Source organism: Colobus angolensis, unplaced genomic scaffold (genome assembly GCF_000951035.1).
Source record: "Colobus angolensis palliatus isolate OR3802 unplaced genomic scaffold, Cang.pa_1.0 Scaffold240, whole genome shotgun sequence".
Classification (NCBI taxonomy): Eukaryota; Metazoa; Chordata; class Mammalia; order Primates; family Cercopithecidae; genus Colobus; species Colobus angolensis.
Genome location: NW_012115600.1, coordinates 1,093,092 through 1,111,276, shown reverse-complemented (window position 1 = coordinate 1,111,276; position 18,185 = coordinate 1,093,092). Strand labels below are relative to the sequence as shown.

At 35.8% G+C, this 18,185-nt stretch overlaps 1 protein-coding gene across 6 annotated transcripts in view; it reads left to right on the top strand.

The window, feature by feature from the left end:
• Nucleotides 1-16,815, top strand: part of HNRNPR (heterogeneous nuclear ribonucleoprotein R) — a 40,110-nt gene extending 23,295 nt beyond the window's left edge. For 4 of the 6 annotated variants that reach the window (XM_011945554.1, XM_011945553.1, XM_011945558.1 and 1 more), the window contains 6 exons: nt 537-713; nt 2,520-2,655; nt 5,479-5,684; nt 10,471-10,620; nt 12,857-12,978; nt 13,116-16,815. In XM_011945554.1, coding sequence (XP_011800944.1) covers nt 537-713; nt 2,520-2,655; nt 5,479-5,684; nt 10,471-10,620; nt 12,857-12,978; nt 13,116-13,728 — 1,404 coding nt within the window. In that variant the 3' untranslated portion in view covers nt 13,729-16,815. Of the gene's footprint in view, nt 1-536; nt 714-2,519; nt 2,656-5,467; nt 5,685-10,470; nt 10,621-12,856; nt 12,979-13,115 lie in introns of all 6 variants that reach the window. The other 2 variants (XM_011945556.1, XM_011945559.1) reach the window with 2 other exon arrangements.
• The last annotated feature ends 1,370 nt before the right edge of the window (nt 16,816-18,185 follow it).

The window sequence follows — 18,185 nt, the reverse complement described above, 5'->3', positions numbered from 1 at the left end:
TCAGGATGGTCTCGATCTCCTGACCTCGTGATCCACCCGTCTCGGCCTCCCAAAGTGCTGGGATTACAGGCTTGAGCCACCGCGCCCGGCCAGTTTATAAATTTTTTTATTTTAAATTGTAGAAATGGGGTTTCGCCATGTTGCCCAGGCTGGTTTTGAACTCCTGGACTCAAGTGATCCACCTTCCTCGGCCTCTTAAAGTGCTTGGATTACAGGCGTGAGCCACTGCATCCAACCTCCTTTATTCTGTTTTTATGAGAACAAGTCAAGTTATAAAAATTTAAAAATTAGAGTTAATACAGATTTTACACTCTTACTAGTTTCCATTTTTCAAGAGACTGTTGTTCTTTGATAACCCTAAGGTCATTATAATAAAAATTAGGATTATCTCTGCAAGTCAACTCTTAAGTTTCAGATTGTTTCCATTCTTTCTTAACCATCTTCTGCCCCCATCTTTAAAAAAAAACAGACAGTAGGCTTTATGACTCTAAAATCAAATGCTTATGTTGGATTCTAATAAGGGGGTTTTATTTCAGGTGTTTGTAGGCAAAATACCAAGAGATTTATATGAGGATGAGTTGGTGCCCCTTTTTGAGAAGGCCGGACCCATTTGGGATCTACGTCTTATGATGGATCCACTGTCTGGTCAGAATAGAGGGTATGCATTTATCACCTTCTGTGGAAAGGAAGCTGCACAGGAAGCCGTGAAACTGGTATGTGATAATTATCCACTGTCTAGCAAGTCACTATTTGAGGAAATAAACTTTAATTCAAAAATGTTTGTAGTTAACATTATTTTGATTCCTTCAGTTGTTGCTTTGAATGTTTCTGTACTGACCAAGTTAGTATGTGACCTTTGCTTTTTTTCTGACTATAAAAGTAAAAAAGAACTGAAAATACCCAAGAAGTAATGTTTTATAGAGAGTCTCCCATTGATTTAAGAAGTTATCTATTAGATTGATTAATATCAGAAGTTTCATATGAGTATTTGGCTTATGGATTTCTGTCTTTTGGTTTTAGGCAAAAGGATGTCAATTCTTGATGTTAAACTTTAGGATTCTTACAGTATAATCAAGACTGGAATGGGCTGTGGGGAATGTAATAGTGGATGACAGTGACTTTTAGGATTCCATTCAGAAAATAGTTGTGAATCTGTTTTATTTTTGTTACAGCCTATTCATATGATTTATTTCATATTTTCTAAGTGTATTTTTGTTCTTTCTTTATGTTTCTTGGCCCTTGAGTCTTCTCTGTCTTTAATCTTTCTCTCTCCTCCTGCTATTTATAGCCAGTCTCAGATTAATTTCCTTTCTCTAGGGCCTTTAACCACTTGATGCTCATTTCAGACCAGTAGTAGTGGTAACAACGTTCTGCAAATCAAATGTATCTTCACTCCTGCTGTATTTAAGACACAGCTATCTCAGTATCTTAAAATAACAATGTCATTATTTTTTGGCATACTCTTGCCTGACATCTGAGGGCCTCACTAAGTCTGGTTCTGGTCTTTCTAGATGATCAGCCTGTTTCATCATCAAGGCTTTTGGTTTCGTTACTGGTGTCTGAATCAGTTCCACTCGTAGCTTGACCCAGATTTTAGATTTTATTATGGATTTTTCCTTCAAACTTGTTTATTTAACATTAAATTTTCATTTTTGGCAACATGTGATTTTATTTTTAATACTCATATCTCTTAGTAAACTAATGGTTAAATAATATTAAAGTATAAGAAGCTAAAATGGGCCAGATGTGGTGGCTCACGCCTGTAATCCCAGCACTTTGGGATGCCGAGACAGGTGGATCACCTGAGGTCAGGAGTTCAAGATCAGCCTGGCCAACATGGTGAAACCCTGTCTCTACTAAAAATACAAAAATTAGCTGGACGTGGTGGCGCACGCCTGTAGTCCCAGCTACTTGGGAGGCTGAGGCAGGAGAATCACTTTAACCCAGGAGGTGGAGGTTGCAGTGAGCAAAGATTGTGCTACTGCCCTCCAGCCTGGATGACAGAGCGAGACTCAGTCTTAAAATAAAAAAGAAAGGCTAAAATTTATCAAGAAAATCCACTGTAGTGATTTAAATAAAACACTTTTTGAAAATATTGTGTTTGGTAGGCAATTTAAAACTATATATTTAGAATTCTGTGACTTCTGTAGAATTTAAAATTTTTCTAATCCAATTACATTTCCAAGGACCCTGAATGATCAGTCTCAGGTATTTTTTTCTGAAAAATCTGTGGGAAAACATTTTCAGATAGATAAAATTAAAATATGAAATAAGATATTTTAAGCAATAAAGTGAGTCCTTTTTATATGAAAGAGTAGTGAAGGTTAACAAAACCAAACTAAAACAAGAGACCGTGACAAGTTTAAAATATACATTCATATTATGGAAAGCATGAGGGAGCTTGGTGAGTTGATGAAGCAGGGAGCATTTGGCCTTAAATTGTTGAATTTTTTAGATTAAGATCAGTTGTCCTGAGTTTGGGGTGGTTTTGGGGTCTCTGGTTCTTTTCTTCATTGCAGTGTGACAGCTATGAAATTCGCCCTGGTAAACACCTTGGAGTGTGCATTTCTGTGGCAAACAACAGACTTTTTGTTGGATCCATTCCGAAGAATAAGACTAAAGAAAACATTTTGGAAGAATTCAGTAAAGTCACAGGTAAAACAAAAATGTATTTAGAAATTACTTTTGCGAAATGTGTTGTACTACTTATAAGTGCTCAAAAAAACTGAGGGGTTGTATGTATTAAATTAAGAATTCAGGTCTTCAGTGTCTAAATTGCTTCCTTTCTGCTTTACAGTGGTTTGGATTTAAGCAAATTCCCTTATATCCTTCATTTCTTGGAATGTCCCCTTCTTTGTCTTAACTGAACCTTGGCTTTTGCTGGAGCTTTTGCTCTATAGCCTTCAAGTGAATGCTTTTTTTCCCCTTGACAATTAGTATATTTTAGGACCAAGAGAATGAAAGTTTTTACTCCCTCCCTGTTGCCTTGTCTAGATCAGATATTTTTTGAGACAGAGTTTTGCTCTTGTTGCCTAGGCTGGAGTGCAATGGCACGATCTTGGCTCACTGCAAGCCTCCTTGGTTCAAGCAATTCTCCTGCCTCAGGCTTCCAAGTAGCTGGGACGACAGGCATGCACCACCACGCCCGGCTAATTTTGTATTTTTAGTAGAGACGGGGGTTTCTCCATGTTGGTCAGGCTGGTCTCGAACTCCCAACCTTTGGTGATCCGCCTGCCTCGGCCTCTCAAAGTGCCAGGATTACAGGCGTGAGCCACCGTGCCTGGCCGATCAGATTTTTTAAAATATCCAATTCTAAATCCATGGAATTGATTGAGAAGTAGATTTTATATCGTAGTTCTGTACACATTTATATATAACTGAAACAATTTAACAAAACTGTACTTTTATTTATTATACATGATTTATTTTGATACTTCTTATTCTATTTCATTTTTTAAAATACCAGTTGTGATCTAATACTACCTATGATTTAAAAACACTGTGTTAGACCACTGCCTCCCCTTGTGAAAACCACTATTCCTTTACATTTTTATCATTCAGACAAATGCTTTCCCTTTTGTTGAAGCTGTCAATCATTGCTCTTCTGGTTTCAGCCTTTCATTAATCTAAAGATTGCTTCTGGCTCACTATCTTCCTCTTCTGCCCTAAATTAACTTATTTCTAATACCTTTAACATCTACGTTGGTGAACCATCCAGGGCTTTAGACTCCTACCTATTTCTATGATTACCTCATCTTTAGTCCTTTACTTCAGCTCCACCATATCCAGATTACATTCTGGATCTAGTCACCAGAAATTCTGTGCACTTTAAACTCTTGATTTCTAGCGTCCCACTTTGTAACCACTGCCACTATCCACTATATTGTGTTGTCAAATACCCCTGTTGGCACAATTCTTTGACCTCATCACTTTATTATCTATATCTCCTTCTAGCTTCATGATCATTTATTCATTCTTTCAGCAGGTGTTTATTAAAGTTTCTGTTAAGTGCTGGCATTGTGCTATGTGCCTGGGATACATTGGTGGCTAAGAGACATATTCTCTGCTTTCATAGATCTTATATCCTGAGAAAGGAGATAAGACCAAGAATATAAATAATAAAAATTAAAGGAATATTTAGACATTGTGATAAGACACTGAAGCAGGAAATACAGGATATTTAGCTAAAGAATAGCTACTATCCCTGTTTGGATGGTTCTGGAAGACTTTTCTGATAAGATGATATGTCAGCCAGTACCTGAAGGATGAAGAAGATATAGCATACAAAGAGCAAAATGAAGTGCATTCCAAGGCAGCAACACATGCCAAGGTTCCAAGGCAAGAAAGAAGTCAGTATATTACAGTAACTGAGGAGACCAGTGTTATTAAAAGATAGAATTAGGAATATAATTGTATGAAATGAAGTAGGCAGGGCTTCTGTAGGCCATGTAAGGAGTTGGGTGGTTATTGTATATATAATGAGAAGGCATTTAAAGGTTTTAAGCAGGAAATAACACCTGTTTCATGTTTATGGGATATTATTCCTACTGCTGTGTGGATAGGGACTTGGAGAGAAGGGGCATGAGTGGAAGCTGATAAATTAGTTGAAGCTGTCATACTAGTACAGATAGAGGATTAGACTAGGGTAATAGCAGTAGAGATGCAAAGAAGTAAATGAGTTTGGAATTGGTTAGGAGAGATGAAGTAAAGGAAGAAATCAAGAATGTCTAACCAATTTCTGGCTTCAGAACCAGGTGGATGGCACTGTTTATTAGATAGGAAGTCTAGGGAAGGCAGATTTTGGCCATGGTGGTTCAGTTTTGGGACATGTTAAATTTGCAATTCTAAGACATCAAAGAGGACACATCAGGTAAGAACATAGGCACATCTAGAGCTTAGAGAAGTCTGGGCTAGGAAAAAAATCTAAGCATTTGTAAGGGTATAGATAACATTTAAAAGTAGGGCTAGCTGACATTATTCAGAAAGAACACATACGGAAAGATAAGGGCAAAGGACTAAGACCAGAGGAACACTAATATTTAGTGATCACTTCCATTCTTGGTAAAAAATAGTAACTTTTAAGTTAGCTTGGCCATGATTAGTTGTCAAAAGTTAGTTCTCTTGGGTTTATATTAATAGTTTTGTTTTTAAGATCCTTGTTAGTGCTTTTATAGTCATGTTATATCAAATGCTCTAAAATATTGTAGCATGTTAAATGTCAGAATACGGTAGTTAGATTTGTTGTACATGGCTATACCTTAAGAACCCCTAAAATTAAAAAGGAACATCGAATACTGTCCCAAACCCCATATCCGATTATGTTGATTTAATTGTCTACTAATTGTCTACAAAGTTAGTGACTCATTTTGAGGCTGCATCACTTATTTTTTGCTCATCGTCAAGCGGATTTAGGTCTGCCTAATCGCTAGATGTGTGGTGGATGCTTTTGGCTTATATATCTGGCTGTTGGTTTAACAGAGGGTTTGGTGGACGTTATTCTCTATCATCAACCCGATGACAAAAAGAAGAATCGGGGGTTCTGCTTCCTTGAATATGAGGATCACAAGTCAGCAGCACAAGCCAGACGCCGGCTGATGAGTGGAAAAGTAAAAGTGTGGGGAAATGTAGTTACAGTTGAATGGGCTGACCCTGTGGAAGAACCAGATCCAGAAGTCATGGCTAAGGTAAATACAGTTGCTTGGAGTGGGCATAGGGTCATCATTTAAATTTTGTACTCAGAATGAAGCTCAAATATTTTGAGTTTTATGATAAATAGAAATTGTAGCTTTAGACTTTAACTGTTTGGCAAGGAGCAGCTTTAACACTAAAGTTAACAGCCTGTCTTGGTATCCAGGAATTTCCATTAACCATCCCTTTTCCTGCAGATTAAATGTGCAGAAGGAACTGAAATGAAATTCCTCAATTAAGTATTTTCATACACACTGGGTATTTGTTTAGTGCTCGGCACTGTGAGGGATAGAGGTTTTTTTTTTTTTTAAAGGTCTTGAGTAAAGTGAGAAGTAATGTTTTGGAGATTATAAATTATAATCTTCATTGACTATATTATGCCTTATTACTTGGCCGTAAATTATGTTTTATTTAGATTTATAGCTGGTTTTTTTAAAGCTTTTTTTTGTTTTTATTTTTTATTTTATTTATTATTATTATTTTTTGAGACGAAGTCTTGCTGTGTCACCCAGGCTGGAGTGCAGTGGTGCGATCTCGGCTCACTGCAACCTCCACCTCCCGGATTCAAGCGATTCTCCTGCCTCAGCCTCCCGAGTGGCTGGGACTACAGGCGCCTGCCACCACGCCTGGCTAAATTTTGTATTTTTAGTAGAGACAGCATTTCGCCATATTGGCCAGGCTGGTCTCAAACTCCTGACCTCATGATCTGCCTGCCTTGGCCTCCTAAAGTGCTGGGATTACAGGCATGAGCCACTGCACCCCGCCTGTTGTTTTAAATGATCAAGTTCCGTTAGTGTATTGTTCCCATGAAGAAAGGCAAAAGATTGTCATGTTTGCTCTTATTCGTTAGTGGCAATATATGCATGGCAAGTCCTGAAAAGGGCACTCAATTCCCTCCTAATTCCTGTACTTGCATTGCCAGGATCTTAATAGTGGTGCCATGAGTACTGGTTCTAAATCTTTCCTTTGGGCGACTCCTGGGACACATCACAGTTGCATTTCTTTTTTTTTTGAGATGGAGTCTTGCTGTGTCTTCCAGACTGGAGTACAGTGGTGCGATCTCGGCTCACTGCAAGCTCCGTCTCCCGGGTTCACGCCATTCTCCTGCCTCAGTCTCCCGAGTAGCTGGGACTACAGGTGCCTGCCACCACACCTGGCTAATTTTTTGTGTTTTCAGTAGGGACAGGGTTTCACCATGTTTACCAGGGTGGTCTTAATTTCCTGACCTCATGATCTGCCCTTCTTGGCCTCCCAGAGTGCTGGGATTACAGGTGTGAGCCACTGCAACTGGCCTCAGAGTTGCATTTCTGCTGCTTAAAATGAACTCTTGAGCATTTTGATTGTCTTTTCCCTTCACAGTGAGGCAGCAACTCTGAATGGCCATGAGTTAATGGTTGGATTCTTCTTGATAAGTCGGAAGTCAAGGTTTTTATTCCAGAATTTGAGGAGGCAAACCCTTGCTCTAAATAGTTTGGAGGAGAACCCTGGTTTATACTTGTATGGTAAAGTCTGTGTAGGCAATGACATCTTTGGGTTAAGCAGATAAGTTCTATTGAGAATGAACCAGAGAGGCTCTCAGAAGTGCTACTCAGTATCTTTTATCTCATATTCCTTGAATAGATGGGTAAGGAATAGAGAATTCAAATAGCTCTGAGTTTTTATTTTAATTTTTTACTAGCTTGGTTTTGATTCCCATTATTTCTTCTCCAAATACAACTATGACTTTGGGTAAACTACTAAACACGGATGTCATCTATTTTATTGAGCCTGGATCAGTCTCTAAAGATCCACCACAACTTTGAATCTACCTGTAGTAATTAAATAGCCTGTGTTGCTTTTTCTGTGAAAATATTTTAAAATAGCATTATAGATGTATTACATATTATAAAAGAGGAATAAAATCCCATGAAAACCAAAAGTATAGCTTGTAATTTGCTTACCAGCCACTTCTTACATGACCTTTAGTAGCTGCTCAGACGGAAGTTCATCCTAATCTTTTTTTAGGGTTAGAAAACTTCAAGATTTTATTCTGGTAACTCCTTTTTCCTAGATCTAAAACAGGTTTTGGAATGAAAAGGAGGCCTCCATAAACTTAGGATTAAATATTGTAGAGCCCTTTATTGTTTTCTTTTTTTTAGAGAGATTGGGCCTCATTATGTTGCCTAGGCTGGAGTGCAGTAGCTGCTTACGTGTGCAATCATAGCCCACTGCAGCCTTCAACTCCTGGGCTTAAGCGTTCTTCCCGCTTCAGCCTCCCAGGTAGCTTGGGGACTACTGGTGCTTACAACTGCACCCAGCTCCTTTACTGTTTCCTAATTGAAAAGAAAAGTTTATCCTTTTGAGTTAAGCTTCTGTTATTCACACCATTAATTTACACTTCACTGAAGATTTTTTTGCCAAGTTGGGTCAGTTTTACAATGTACCAAAACCTAAAAGCCTAAATATATGTCTCTTAAAGGGACCCTTTTTCCTGTTGAACATTTTAAACACAGTTTCAGTAAGTAATTTTCATATAGTATGTTAACGGTTTCATCATAGAAAATGCCATGTTGAATTTTTTCTAAAAGTAACTGAACCAGTGGGAGTCTGTGTAACATAGAGGCTGGACCTTAGTATGATAAATTGAGAATAATAAAGGGGATGGAGCATTTGTGGAAAATGTTAGTTTTTTTTCCTCATTAAATTAGTAACTTCTTATTAGATAGCCCTTTATCTGAAGCAACAATTTATTCAATATGTTAGTTTTTTATTTGGATAGGTACTATATTTTCTTAGTTTAAAAGTTATATAGAAAAGTATAGACAAAAAAATTTCCTTTCTACCTCTATGCCTATGTCTACCAAATCCCCTTTGTCCCCTATAAGGCATCTAATTTTAGTAGTTTCTGGTTTATCTTTTTAGTATTTCATTAGGCAAATATGAATATACTTCCTTAATTCTTACATGAGTGGTAGTAATGTTGGTAGCCTACTATATTCACTGATCTACATTTTGTTTATTCACCATCCTGTTTCATCAGCTCTGAGGAAATACACCATTATTATATGAACCACTAAGTAGTTATAAAACACTGCCAACTAAACTATGGCACAGTACTTATCACATTGACTGTAAGTTGTTTCTTTATTTCAGAGATGTAAAAACAGGAAAAACAGTGTATCCTGTCAATCTCTGTTAGCTCATAGAGCTCTGCTTCATTTTTTGGGTTTTTTTTTTGAGACGGAGCCTTGCTGTGTCACCCAGGCTGGAGTGCAGTGGTGCAATCTTGGCTCACTGCAACCTCTGCCTCCCGGGTTCAAGCGATTCTCCTGCCTCAGCTTCCCGAGTAGCTGGGGTTATAGGTGCCTTCTACCACACCTGGGTAATTTTTGTATTTTTAGTAGAGACGGCGTTTCACCATGCTGGCCAGGCTGGTGTCGAACTCCCAACCTCAGGCAGTCCGCCCACCTCGGCCTCCTAAAGTGCTGGGATTATAGGCATGAGCCACTGTGCCCAGCCCTCTTCTTCATTTTTTATGACTACATAGTAGTCTATTCTGTGGAGGTACTATAGTGTATTTAACCAGCTGGATATTGAGTTGTTTCTGATCTTTTGCTCTTACAATGCTGAAATGAATAAGCTTATGTTAGTTGATACAAGTGGAGATATATCTGTAGGATAGATTCTTAGGGATAGAATTGTGGGCCAAAGGGTAAATACATCCGTAATTGTTAAGATACTGCCATATTCATGTCTGTAGGAGATACACTATTTTACATTCCTACCAGCAAAATACAAGATAATTATTTTCCTCATTCTTGACAAAATAGTGTATGATCAAACTTTTGAACTTTGCCAGCCTGATAACAAATGGTCTCAGTGCCATTAATGATTAATGATTTGCGTCTCTTACTATGAATGGTTTGAACTTTAAATATATTTTAAGAGCCATGTGTGTTTCTTTGTATGAACCATGTATTCATGAATTTTGCCTATTTTTCTATTCAGTTGTTGAGCTTTTTCTTATTTTCTGGTTCTCTGATATAAAAGAGACATTAGCTGTTTGTGATACATGTTGCAAATACCTCATCCATATTTATTGTCTTTGCTTACAGTATTTTTTGCCATATAGAAGTCATTTATTTTTATATATCATTCTTATGGCTCCTAGATTTTAAGTCATAAGGTCATCCCCACTCCAGTGTTACATGAATGAATCATTCTTGTTCTGATACTTTCACAGTCCTCCCTCCATCCTTTTATTACTTAAATTTTCGATCTATTTGGAGTTTATCCTGGTGTATAGTGTGAGGCATGGACCAGCTTTTCTCTTTTTTTTCTAATTAACACTACCTGATTTAATGATTTAAGCATTACAGTTTGCTTATATTCGGTAGGGCCAGTCTCTAAATTTCACTCTTTTTTTTCCTGGTTATTCTTGTTTATTTTTTCATATGAACTTTTGAAAGTTATTCAGTTTTAGAGGAAAGAAACAGAAAAACTTGTTTTGAAAGGGACTTGGAGACCATGTTAAATTTGTTGATTAGCTTGGTAGTAATAATTATGTGTTGGTTCTTTGAAGGTTCTACTCAGTGTTAGGTGCTTTAATGACAACATAGGAGAAGGCAAGAACCAATAATTTTTATAAATTGGTGACTGATATCAGTGTCATTTTCCTAGCAATTTCTCATACTACCTGTAACAACACTTTCAGCGCTTAATGTTTTAGAGGAGAAAAGCCTATGCTATGAAGACAGGAAGAAACACTTTGAATGACAGTTTTGTTTATTTGTTGCTTACTAGGTAAAAGTTTTGTTTGTGAGAAACTTGGCTACTACAGTGACAGAAGAAATATTGGAAAAGTCATTTTCTGAATTTGGAAAACTCGAAAGAGTAAAGAAGTTGAAAGATTATGCATTTGTTCATTTTGAAGACAGAGGAGCAGCTGTTAAGGTGGAAATTTTGAAATTTTGGTTCTTGATATTTGAATTTTGTTTCTGAAACCTGCCAAACACGTAAAGTAATGTTAAAAACTTAAATAAAATTGACTGTTAGCTTTTGCTGAACTCTTTCTGTTTAATCTCCGTAAAGTGATAATAGTATAATATAACAGATAAGACTCCATATTTCAAAGCCAGATTATTACTGAATTTGTGATCTTAGGCAAGTTATTTTTAATCTCTATTGTTTTGTAAGATTTGATAGCATGATGCCTTGGAAGTATTACAAGGTATAAAAATTAGCTGCTGTAAACACTAAATAGGTAATGAATGTATTATAACTACTTAGTTTACCTCAGTTTGTGTACCTATGAAGGAAACTGAGTAGTGTACATGACTCATACAGTATTTGAGTAGATGTATTGTGATGAGGGTATGATTAGTTTTACCTTTATTTAATCATTTTAGAGTTAAAATAGCATTCACTATGTTTTACTGATTTCAGTAATTGTTACAGATATCGCTTGTGTATAATAGTTGATTTAGTCTTTGATGATAAGTATGAAGGAAGTATTTTCATATGGTATCTGGAACACAAAACCTGCTTTCTATTGACAGTGAGTTCGGACTATCTTTAATGGGTGAAATTTTCAGTTTCTTTTTCTTGTTCATCTCTCCTTCCTTGGGGGGATGGGAAGCAAGACAAAACACTACTAAAATCTTTTTTATGTTATTGGGAAGATAGATCCAGAATGCTTAGTGACACAGGCATGGTTCTTTTTTGGCATGTTTGGTTGGTGGGATACTGCCACCTCTAATTTGAGCATTTTCTGGTTTTGTTTTTTGCCCAGGGTACTGCTTTTAAAACAGGCTTTCTAGAATCTCTGACTCCTTTATAGTTAATCGGCTTGCTCATTGATGATAGCTAATTAATGAGGCAGTATTGTTCATAAAATTCATAACTTGTCCAAGGTCACAAACTCAGTAATAATCTGGCTTTGAAGTATGGAGTCTTATCTGTTATACTGTTACACTCTTATCTGTTAATGTGTGGCTTCTGAAATTTTCACTGGTATAGAATGCAGATAACTAATAATTTTATGCTTTCCAAATATTCCTCCTGACTCGACTGGTTTTAAATAACTGGTTGTCCTGATGGAAAATATAGGATGGTTTGCCAAGGAAGCCTATTAAATTATAAAATATCTAGTCCAGGAACTGGGAGTCACCAGGATGGTCGGGACAGAGAGTAGATCTTTCATTTTTTAATTTATGCCAGGAAGCTTTTGTAAACTTGTTTAGTTGCTTTAACTGAAGCAGTGCAAAGCTGAGGTGGTAAAAGGGAAAATTGCAATCTTGAGGACTAGTTTCATTTTTGTCTAGATACTTATAAATCACTAATAGCTTGTTATAAATAGAACATTTTTTTTATGTGTGCCCAGAGTGGGGAAAGGTATAGGGAAACAAAAAATAAAATATGAGGGAGATGACATTTTGTTACTGAGTACCTGAACCTTTTGATGTATGGCAGAGGTTGTTGGGTGGAACAACATGAACAAAGGGCTAGAACATGGAATGTTTGATTACTGCTTTCTACGTAATTGCTTGAGTCTTCATTAGTCCAGGCCTTTTCTGGCTCTGTACTTTAAACTGTTCAAGCAAAATACATTTCGGGTTAAGCATTGTGAGGGAAACCTAGGTTTTTTGTGTTGGTATCTTGAATTTTACAAATAATCTCACTCTGTAATCTCATTTGTGCTTCAGATCCTTGAAATTTTTGTATAAGAACAGTGTGAGACCGGTATGTTGTATGCTACATGTTTATTTTAAAATTCTAATCCTGAAAAGTTAATCTTTGGTTCGTATTAATACTGGCATTTTTCTCTGGTATGGATTTGCTTCTTTGGTGTGGATTTGCTTCTTTAGTATGGCTTATCTTTTAAGGAGTTAGTTATTTGGAATTAAGGAGCAGCAATAGGTGGCAGCCCTTTTACCTTTTAAAATACAATATCAGGAGGTAGGTTTTGTTCTAAATGTAATTTACATATAAAAAGATAAGGTCAAGGGAAATGTATTTTCTTTGTGTTTGTGTTTAACTTTCTGGCTAGATTCACCTTTTGCCATTTGAAATAATTGTGCAGTAAATTGTTAAGTATATTAAATGAGTCAAGTATGATAGCATGCACACTATATAAAACATGTAATATAGTTTTATATCATAAAATAAATTAATTTTTCAATTTTTATAGGCTATGGATGAAATGAATGGCAAAGAAATAGAAGGGGAAGAAATTGAAATAGTCTTAGCCAAGCCACCAGACAAGAAAAGGAAAGAGCGCCAAGCTGCTAGACAGGCCTCCAGAAGCACTGCGTGAGTCTACCTTTTAGTAGATATGTCTTTGGACAAGGAATCTCCATTTGATAATGGAGATCAGATTAATAAAACAAAATCAGAGTCTTGAAGCAAACTGATTTGTTTTTTCTTTTCTCCCTTCCCTCCTTTGCTAGGTATGAAGATTATTACTACCACCCTCCTCCTCGCATGCCACCTCCAATTAGAGGTCGGGGTCGTGGTGGGGGGAGAGGTGGATATGGCTACCCTCCAGATTACTATGGCTATGAAGATTACTATGATGATTACTATGGTTATGATTATCACGACTATCGTGGAGGCTATGAAGATCCCTACTACGGCTATGATGATGGCTATGCAGTAAGAGGAAGAGGAGGAGGAAGGGGAGGGCGAGGTGCTCCACCACCACCAAGGGGGAGGGGAGCACCACCTCCAAGAGGTAGAGCTGGCTATTCACAGAGGGGGGCACCTTTGGGACCACCAAGAGGCTCTAGGGGTGGCAGAGGGGGTCCTGCTCAACAGCAGAGAGGCCGTGGTTCCCGTGGATCTCGGGGCAATCGTGGGGGCAATGTAGGAGGCAAGAGAAAGGCAGATGGGTACAACCAACCTGATTCCAAGCGTCGTCAGACCAACAACCAACAGAACTGGGGTTCCCAACCCATCGCTCAGCAGCCGCTTCAGCAAGGTGGTGACTATTCTGGTAACTATGGTTACAATAATGACAACCAGGAATTTTATCAGGATACTTATGGGCAACAGTGGAAGTAGACAAGTAAGGGCTTGAAAATGATACTGGCAAGATACGATTGGCTCTAGATCTACATTCTTCAAAAAAAAAAATTGGCTTAACTGTTTCATCTTTAAGTAGCATTTTGCTGCCATTTGTATTGGGCTGAAGAAATCACTATTGTGTATATACTCAAGTCTTTTTATTTTTCCTCTTTTCATAAATGCTCTTGGACATTATTGGGCTTGCAGAGTTCCCTTATTCTGGGGATTACAATGCTTTTATCGTTTCAGGCTTCATTTTAGCTTCAAAACAAGCTGGGCACACTGTTAAATCATGATTTTGCAGAACCTTTGGTTTTGGACAGTTTCATTTTTTTGGATTTGGGATAGATTACATAGGAGTATGGAGTATGCTGTAAATAAAAATACAAGCTAGTGCTTTGTCTTAGTAGTTTTAAGAAATTAAAGCAAACAAATTTAAGTTTTCTTGTATTGAAAATAACCTATGATTGTATGTTTTGCATTCCTAGAAGTAGGTTAACTGTGTTTTTAAATTGTTATAACTTCACACCTTTTTGAAATCTGCCCTACAAAATTTGTTTGGCTTAAACGTCAAAAGCCGTGACAATTTGTTCTTTGATGTGATTGTATTTCCAATTTCTTGTTCATGTAAGATTTCAATAAAACTAAAAAATCTATTCAAAACATTACCTATTTCAAATTCAATTGTGTCCTAAAACATTATTTTATTCGTAATCCTTGCAAGGAATATTGTTTTCAAAGTATAACTGCCTATGTGAGTGATCAAATTCATGCAAAATTTCTTGTCTATTCCAACATGTACTGTGGATATTAGACTGAGGATTAGTCTAAATTCAAGTATTTATTCCAGTTAGCACTTCATTGATTGGTGTTCTCTCATAGTCTCTTCTAATTTTGAAATTTTATCTTTTATTTTAAAAAAAACAGGTTCATAGACTTTTGAGCATTCTTGCAGGCATTGGATAATTTGCGTTAAAACAAATAAAATGTGGCTGGGAAAGCAGACTGCAATCTATTTTGACCCACATTCTTTATAAGGGATAATTTGTGACTGAAGACCTTATTTGCTGGATAAGTGAATGTACAACATACAGGGAAAACTGTTAGTACTGTGGCGTCAATTGCACTGCGGACTTTAGTTTTAGTAAATCGTGATTGTGACTACCATTTCAGTTACTGGTTTAGGAATATAATTTCCTATTACTATGTAAATTTGCTTTGAGAAACATTCATGCCTTGTAAGAGAGGCTTAAAAATATCCAGTAGTAATACCTCTGACTTTCTGTTAACACCTCGTTTATTTTTATTTATCTGCTATCCCTGATGCCTATATTTTTTGTTGGCCAAGACATAACATCTATTTCCCTATCTCCTTGAGAAATTCTGATTTATTCTAATGACTTTTTTGCTTGAGAATGAGAGGAACAAAATAATCTAAGCTTTATGGTACAGAAAAGTCTGAATCACTTTCAAATTACTATTAAGTTTTCCCCTCCATCTTATTCTTACGTGGTTCTCAAATGTTTTTATAATGATAAAAATATCAGAAGCCATTGGGGAATAATTAAAATGGATACACCATTATTCTGTGTTTCGTTCCTGTTTGGTGTCTTTGTGATAGGAATATTAGATTTCAAAATCATAAGCCACTTAATTCCGTGTAATCTTGGTTAGATCATACTGGGTTTCATGGCTTCTTTTCGTTTTAAATAAGATTAATATTTACTGATGAAAGTCAATATATTTCATTTCTTTTTCAAAGTACACTCATTACGCAGTATAGTCATTTAACAGACCTTATTGATATTTTAGTTTTTTGGAAACTGATAAAGGAATTATGGTCTGTTGTTGTATGGTAGTTTTGAGTTAACATGGGTATTTCTTTGGTAAGACAGATCCAGTTGTTTTTCTTATGCCCATGTATGTAGGTAAAGACACCAAACATTCTTTAAATGCTGCTTTTAAACTTTGAAAATACAATTTGAAGTTGTAACTATACATCTAATTAGACTTAAGTAAAACCCTGATTTTTTTCTTGGAAAGAACAAAATCTACAAATAAAATTTGAGTTGTTTGTATTTCTTAATTAGGTGTTACAAGCTACAAAGTTGTCATAAAGAATATTAAGAATGGGGATAGAAATGATTCTGAGAAAGCATAAACCCTTGCAAAAACATAAGATTAAAACTTGGGTTCCATGTCAAAATCCTTTCCTTTAATTACAAATTATATTTTGAATTTTAAAGTGGCCACCTCCTCCTCTGTCCTTTTCACTAATTAAAAATATATTTGCAGAGGTACCCTTTAATTTTTGGTTTAGAGGTTTTGTGGCTATTTAAAATTGTAAAACATAATCCTGTAAACATTAAAATTCAAGAGCTTTTCTTCTTCCATGTCTTATAAATTAACACTGTAGCAGCATTCAGAAAAAAAAGATTCAGAGCTCAACTTTTCACATAAATAAATCTAACAGTGTAATATATAAACCTGAAAAATGTCAATTGAGGGAGGTCTTTATTCTAGATTGGCATTTAAAAAAAAATAGGTACAAATTATGAGTTCTAAGGAACTCGGTTTCCTGCTCTCCTGTCTTTCCATCTTTTTTGTTCCCCAAGCTAATTGATTTGGCTTTATTTATCAGCCTGTTACAGTAAAGTGTGTGTTGGGAAATATATTGAGGTGTAGAACTATTCTTTGTAGGTACCCTTGTGAGACTGATACAGATATGCTCCTCCCCATAATGGAATACTAATTTTTATTTGATCACTCATTTATAGCAGTTGCTTAAATGTATGTATTTATATGAAGGTATTTTAATTTTTAAGAGCAAAAAAGTTCTAATAAGTTTCCAGATTTCTAATAAATCCAGGTTTATTTGGTGAAAAGATAAGGAAAATGAGTTATGATTCTATAGTTTTTTTTAAAATGAATTCAGCATAATTGTTTTTCAGGTTTTTTTAGTTACTGGGGTTATTCTGCATAAGAAAGCCCAATGCTTTCTGATAGTAGGAGATAATTTTTCTCTCTTTTGACTTTGAAATCTGACTTAGGAGATGAATTCTTTTTAAACAGGTCAGCATGCAACAAAATAAATTATATATTTTAAATTTTAAAAGAGAAGGGACATAAAATTTCACTTCTAGCATAAAGCCATATAATATTCTTGAAACTCATTACATCATTTGCCTCCTGCCCATTTGAATATAATCATACCTGCGTTTTATTAATTGTGTATTTGTAAAACCAAACCCTTCCAGTAAATACTTGCTATAAGGCTATTGCTTATTAGTTATCAAGGCTTCTAAATATGTTAAAACTTGTCATTTTGATTTTTCAAAGAGAATTTTACTATACTGAACTACAAGTATGCTTAAAGAAAACTAACCAAAGATAATTTTAGTGTTGTCCATTATTATGTGAACAATTATTACGTGGAATCTCTTAAGTGAGCAGATAAGAAAAAGCCTTATAGAAAGACTGCACTGGATTTATAAGTGTGTTTATGTTTCTCTAAGAATGGGAGCTTCTGTTAACTTAGGGGTAGAGTTGTTCTGAGGAAACCAGTAGATTTGATGACTGACTGGAGAATCCAGAATAACAAATCCGTTAGCCAGACATGTTTACTTTCATATTAGAAGTTTGTTGATTAGGTCTTAATTTTCAAATGCAAACACCAAGCTTTAAAAATACTGCATATATAATGTATTGGTCAGCAATTTAATAATTAATTTGAAGTTAATTATTGTTAATCCTTCTAGAAAAGTTTTTTTTTCTTTAAATAAAAATACGTGTATATACTTTTTTATTTAGAGGTTACCAGAAGCTCTGGTTTTGTTTTGTTTTGTTTTTTTGTTTTTTAATCATTTTCAGATGTTATCCAGAAATCTGCAAGTGTACTTTTCCTGTTTTAACTCCTTCCTTTTATCACCTGACTATCAGGGAAGCGAGGTTGAGGCTGCCCTGACCTGACATGTCATGATGTCGACTTGCTAGGTGGGGTTCGCTGGGGACGATAACCAGTGGAATTGTTGGTAAGAACTTTTTTTTTCCTATTTTTTTTTTATCAGTAGTGGGGCATTAAGTGTGGGAGAATGCCCATATCCTGTAAGTGGGCAATTATGTCAGCCTTGTAGAAAACTAGGACTTTAATATTAAATTATTTCTGTTCTTAATAGGAACATATAATAACACTTCACTTACTCTTAAATTGGTAGCAGATCAGCAAGAAAGGCCTGCAAGTATGAAGTAAGAAATACTCAGGGTATATTTTCAGTGAGCAAAATAGACACCTTATAATCTTAAAAAGTATTGGAGAGATAATAAATTTGCTTTAACTGTCATTTCAGTCTAGTATTATATTTTCTATATTTTGTTGGATAGATTAACATAAAATGTATCTTAAAGAGATATTTATTGCACATTAATTGTAGTGAAAAGAAGACATTGATAGAATG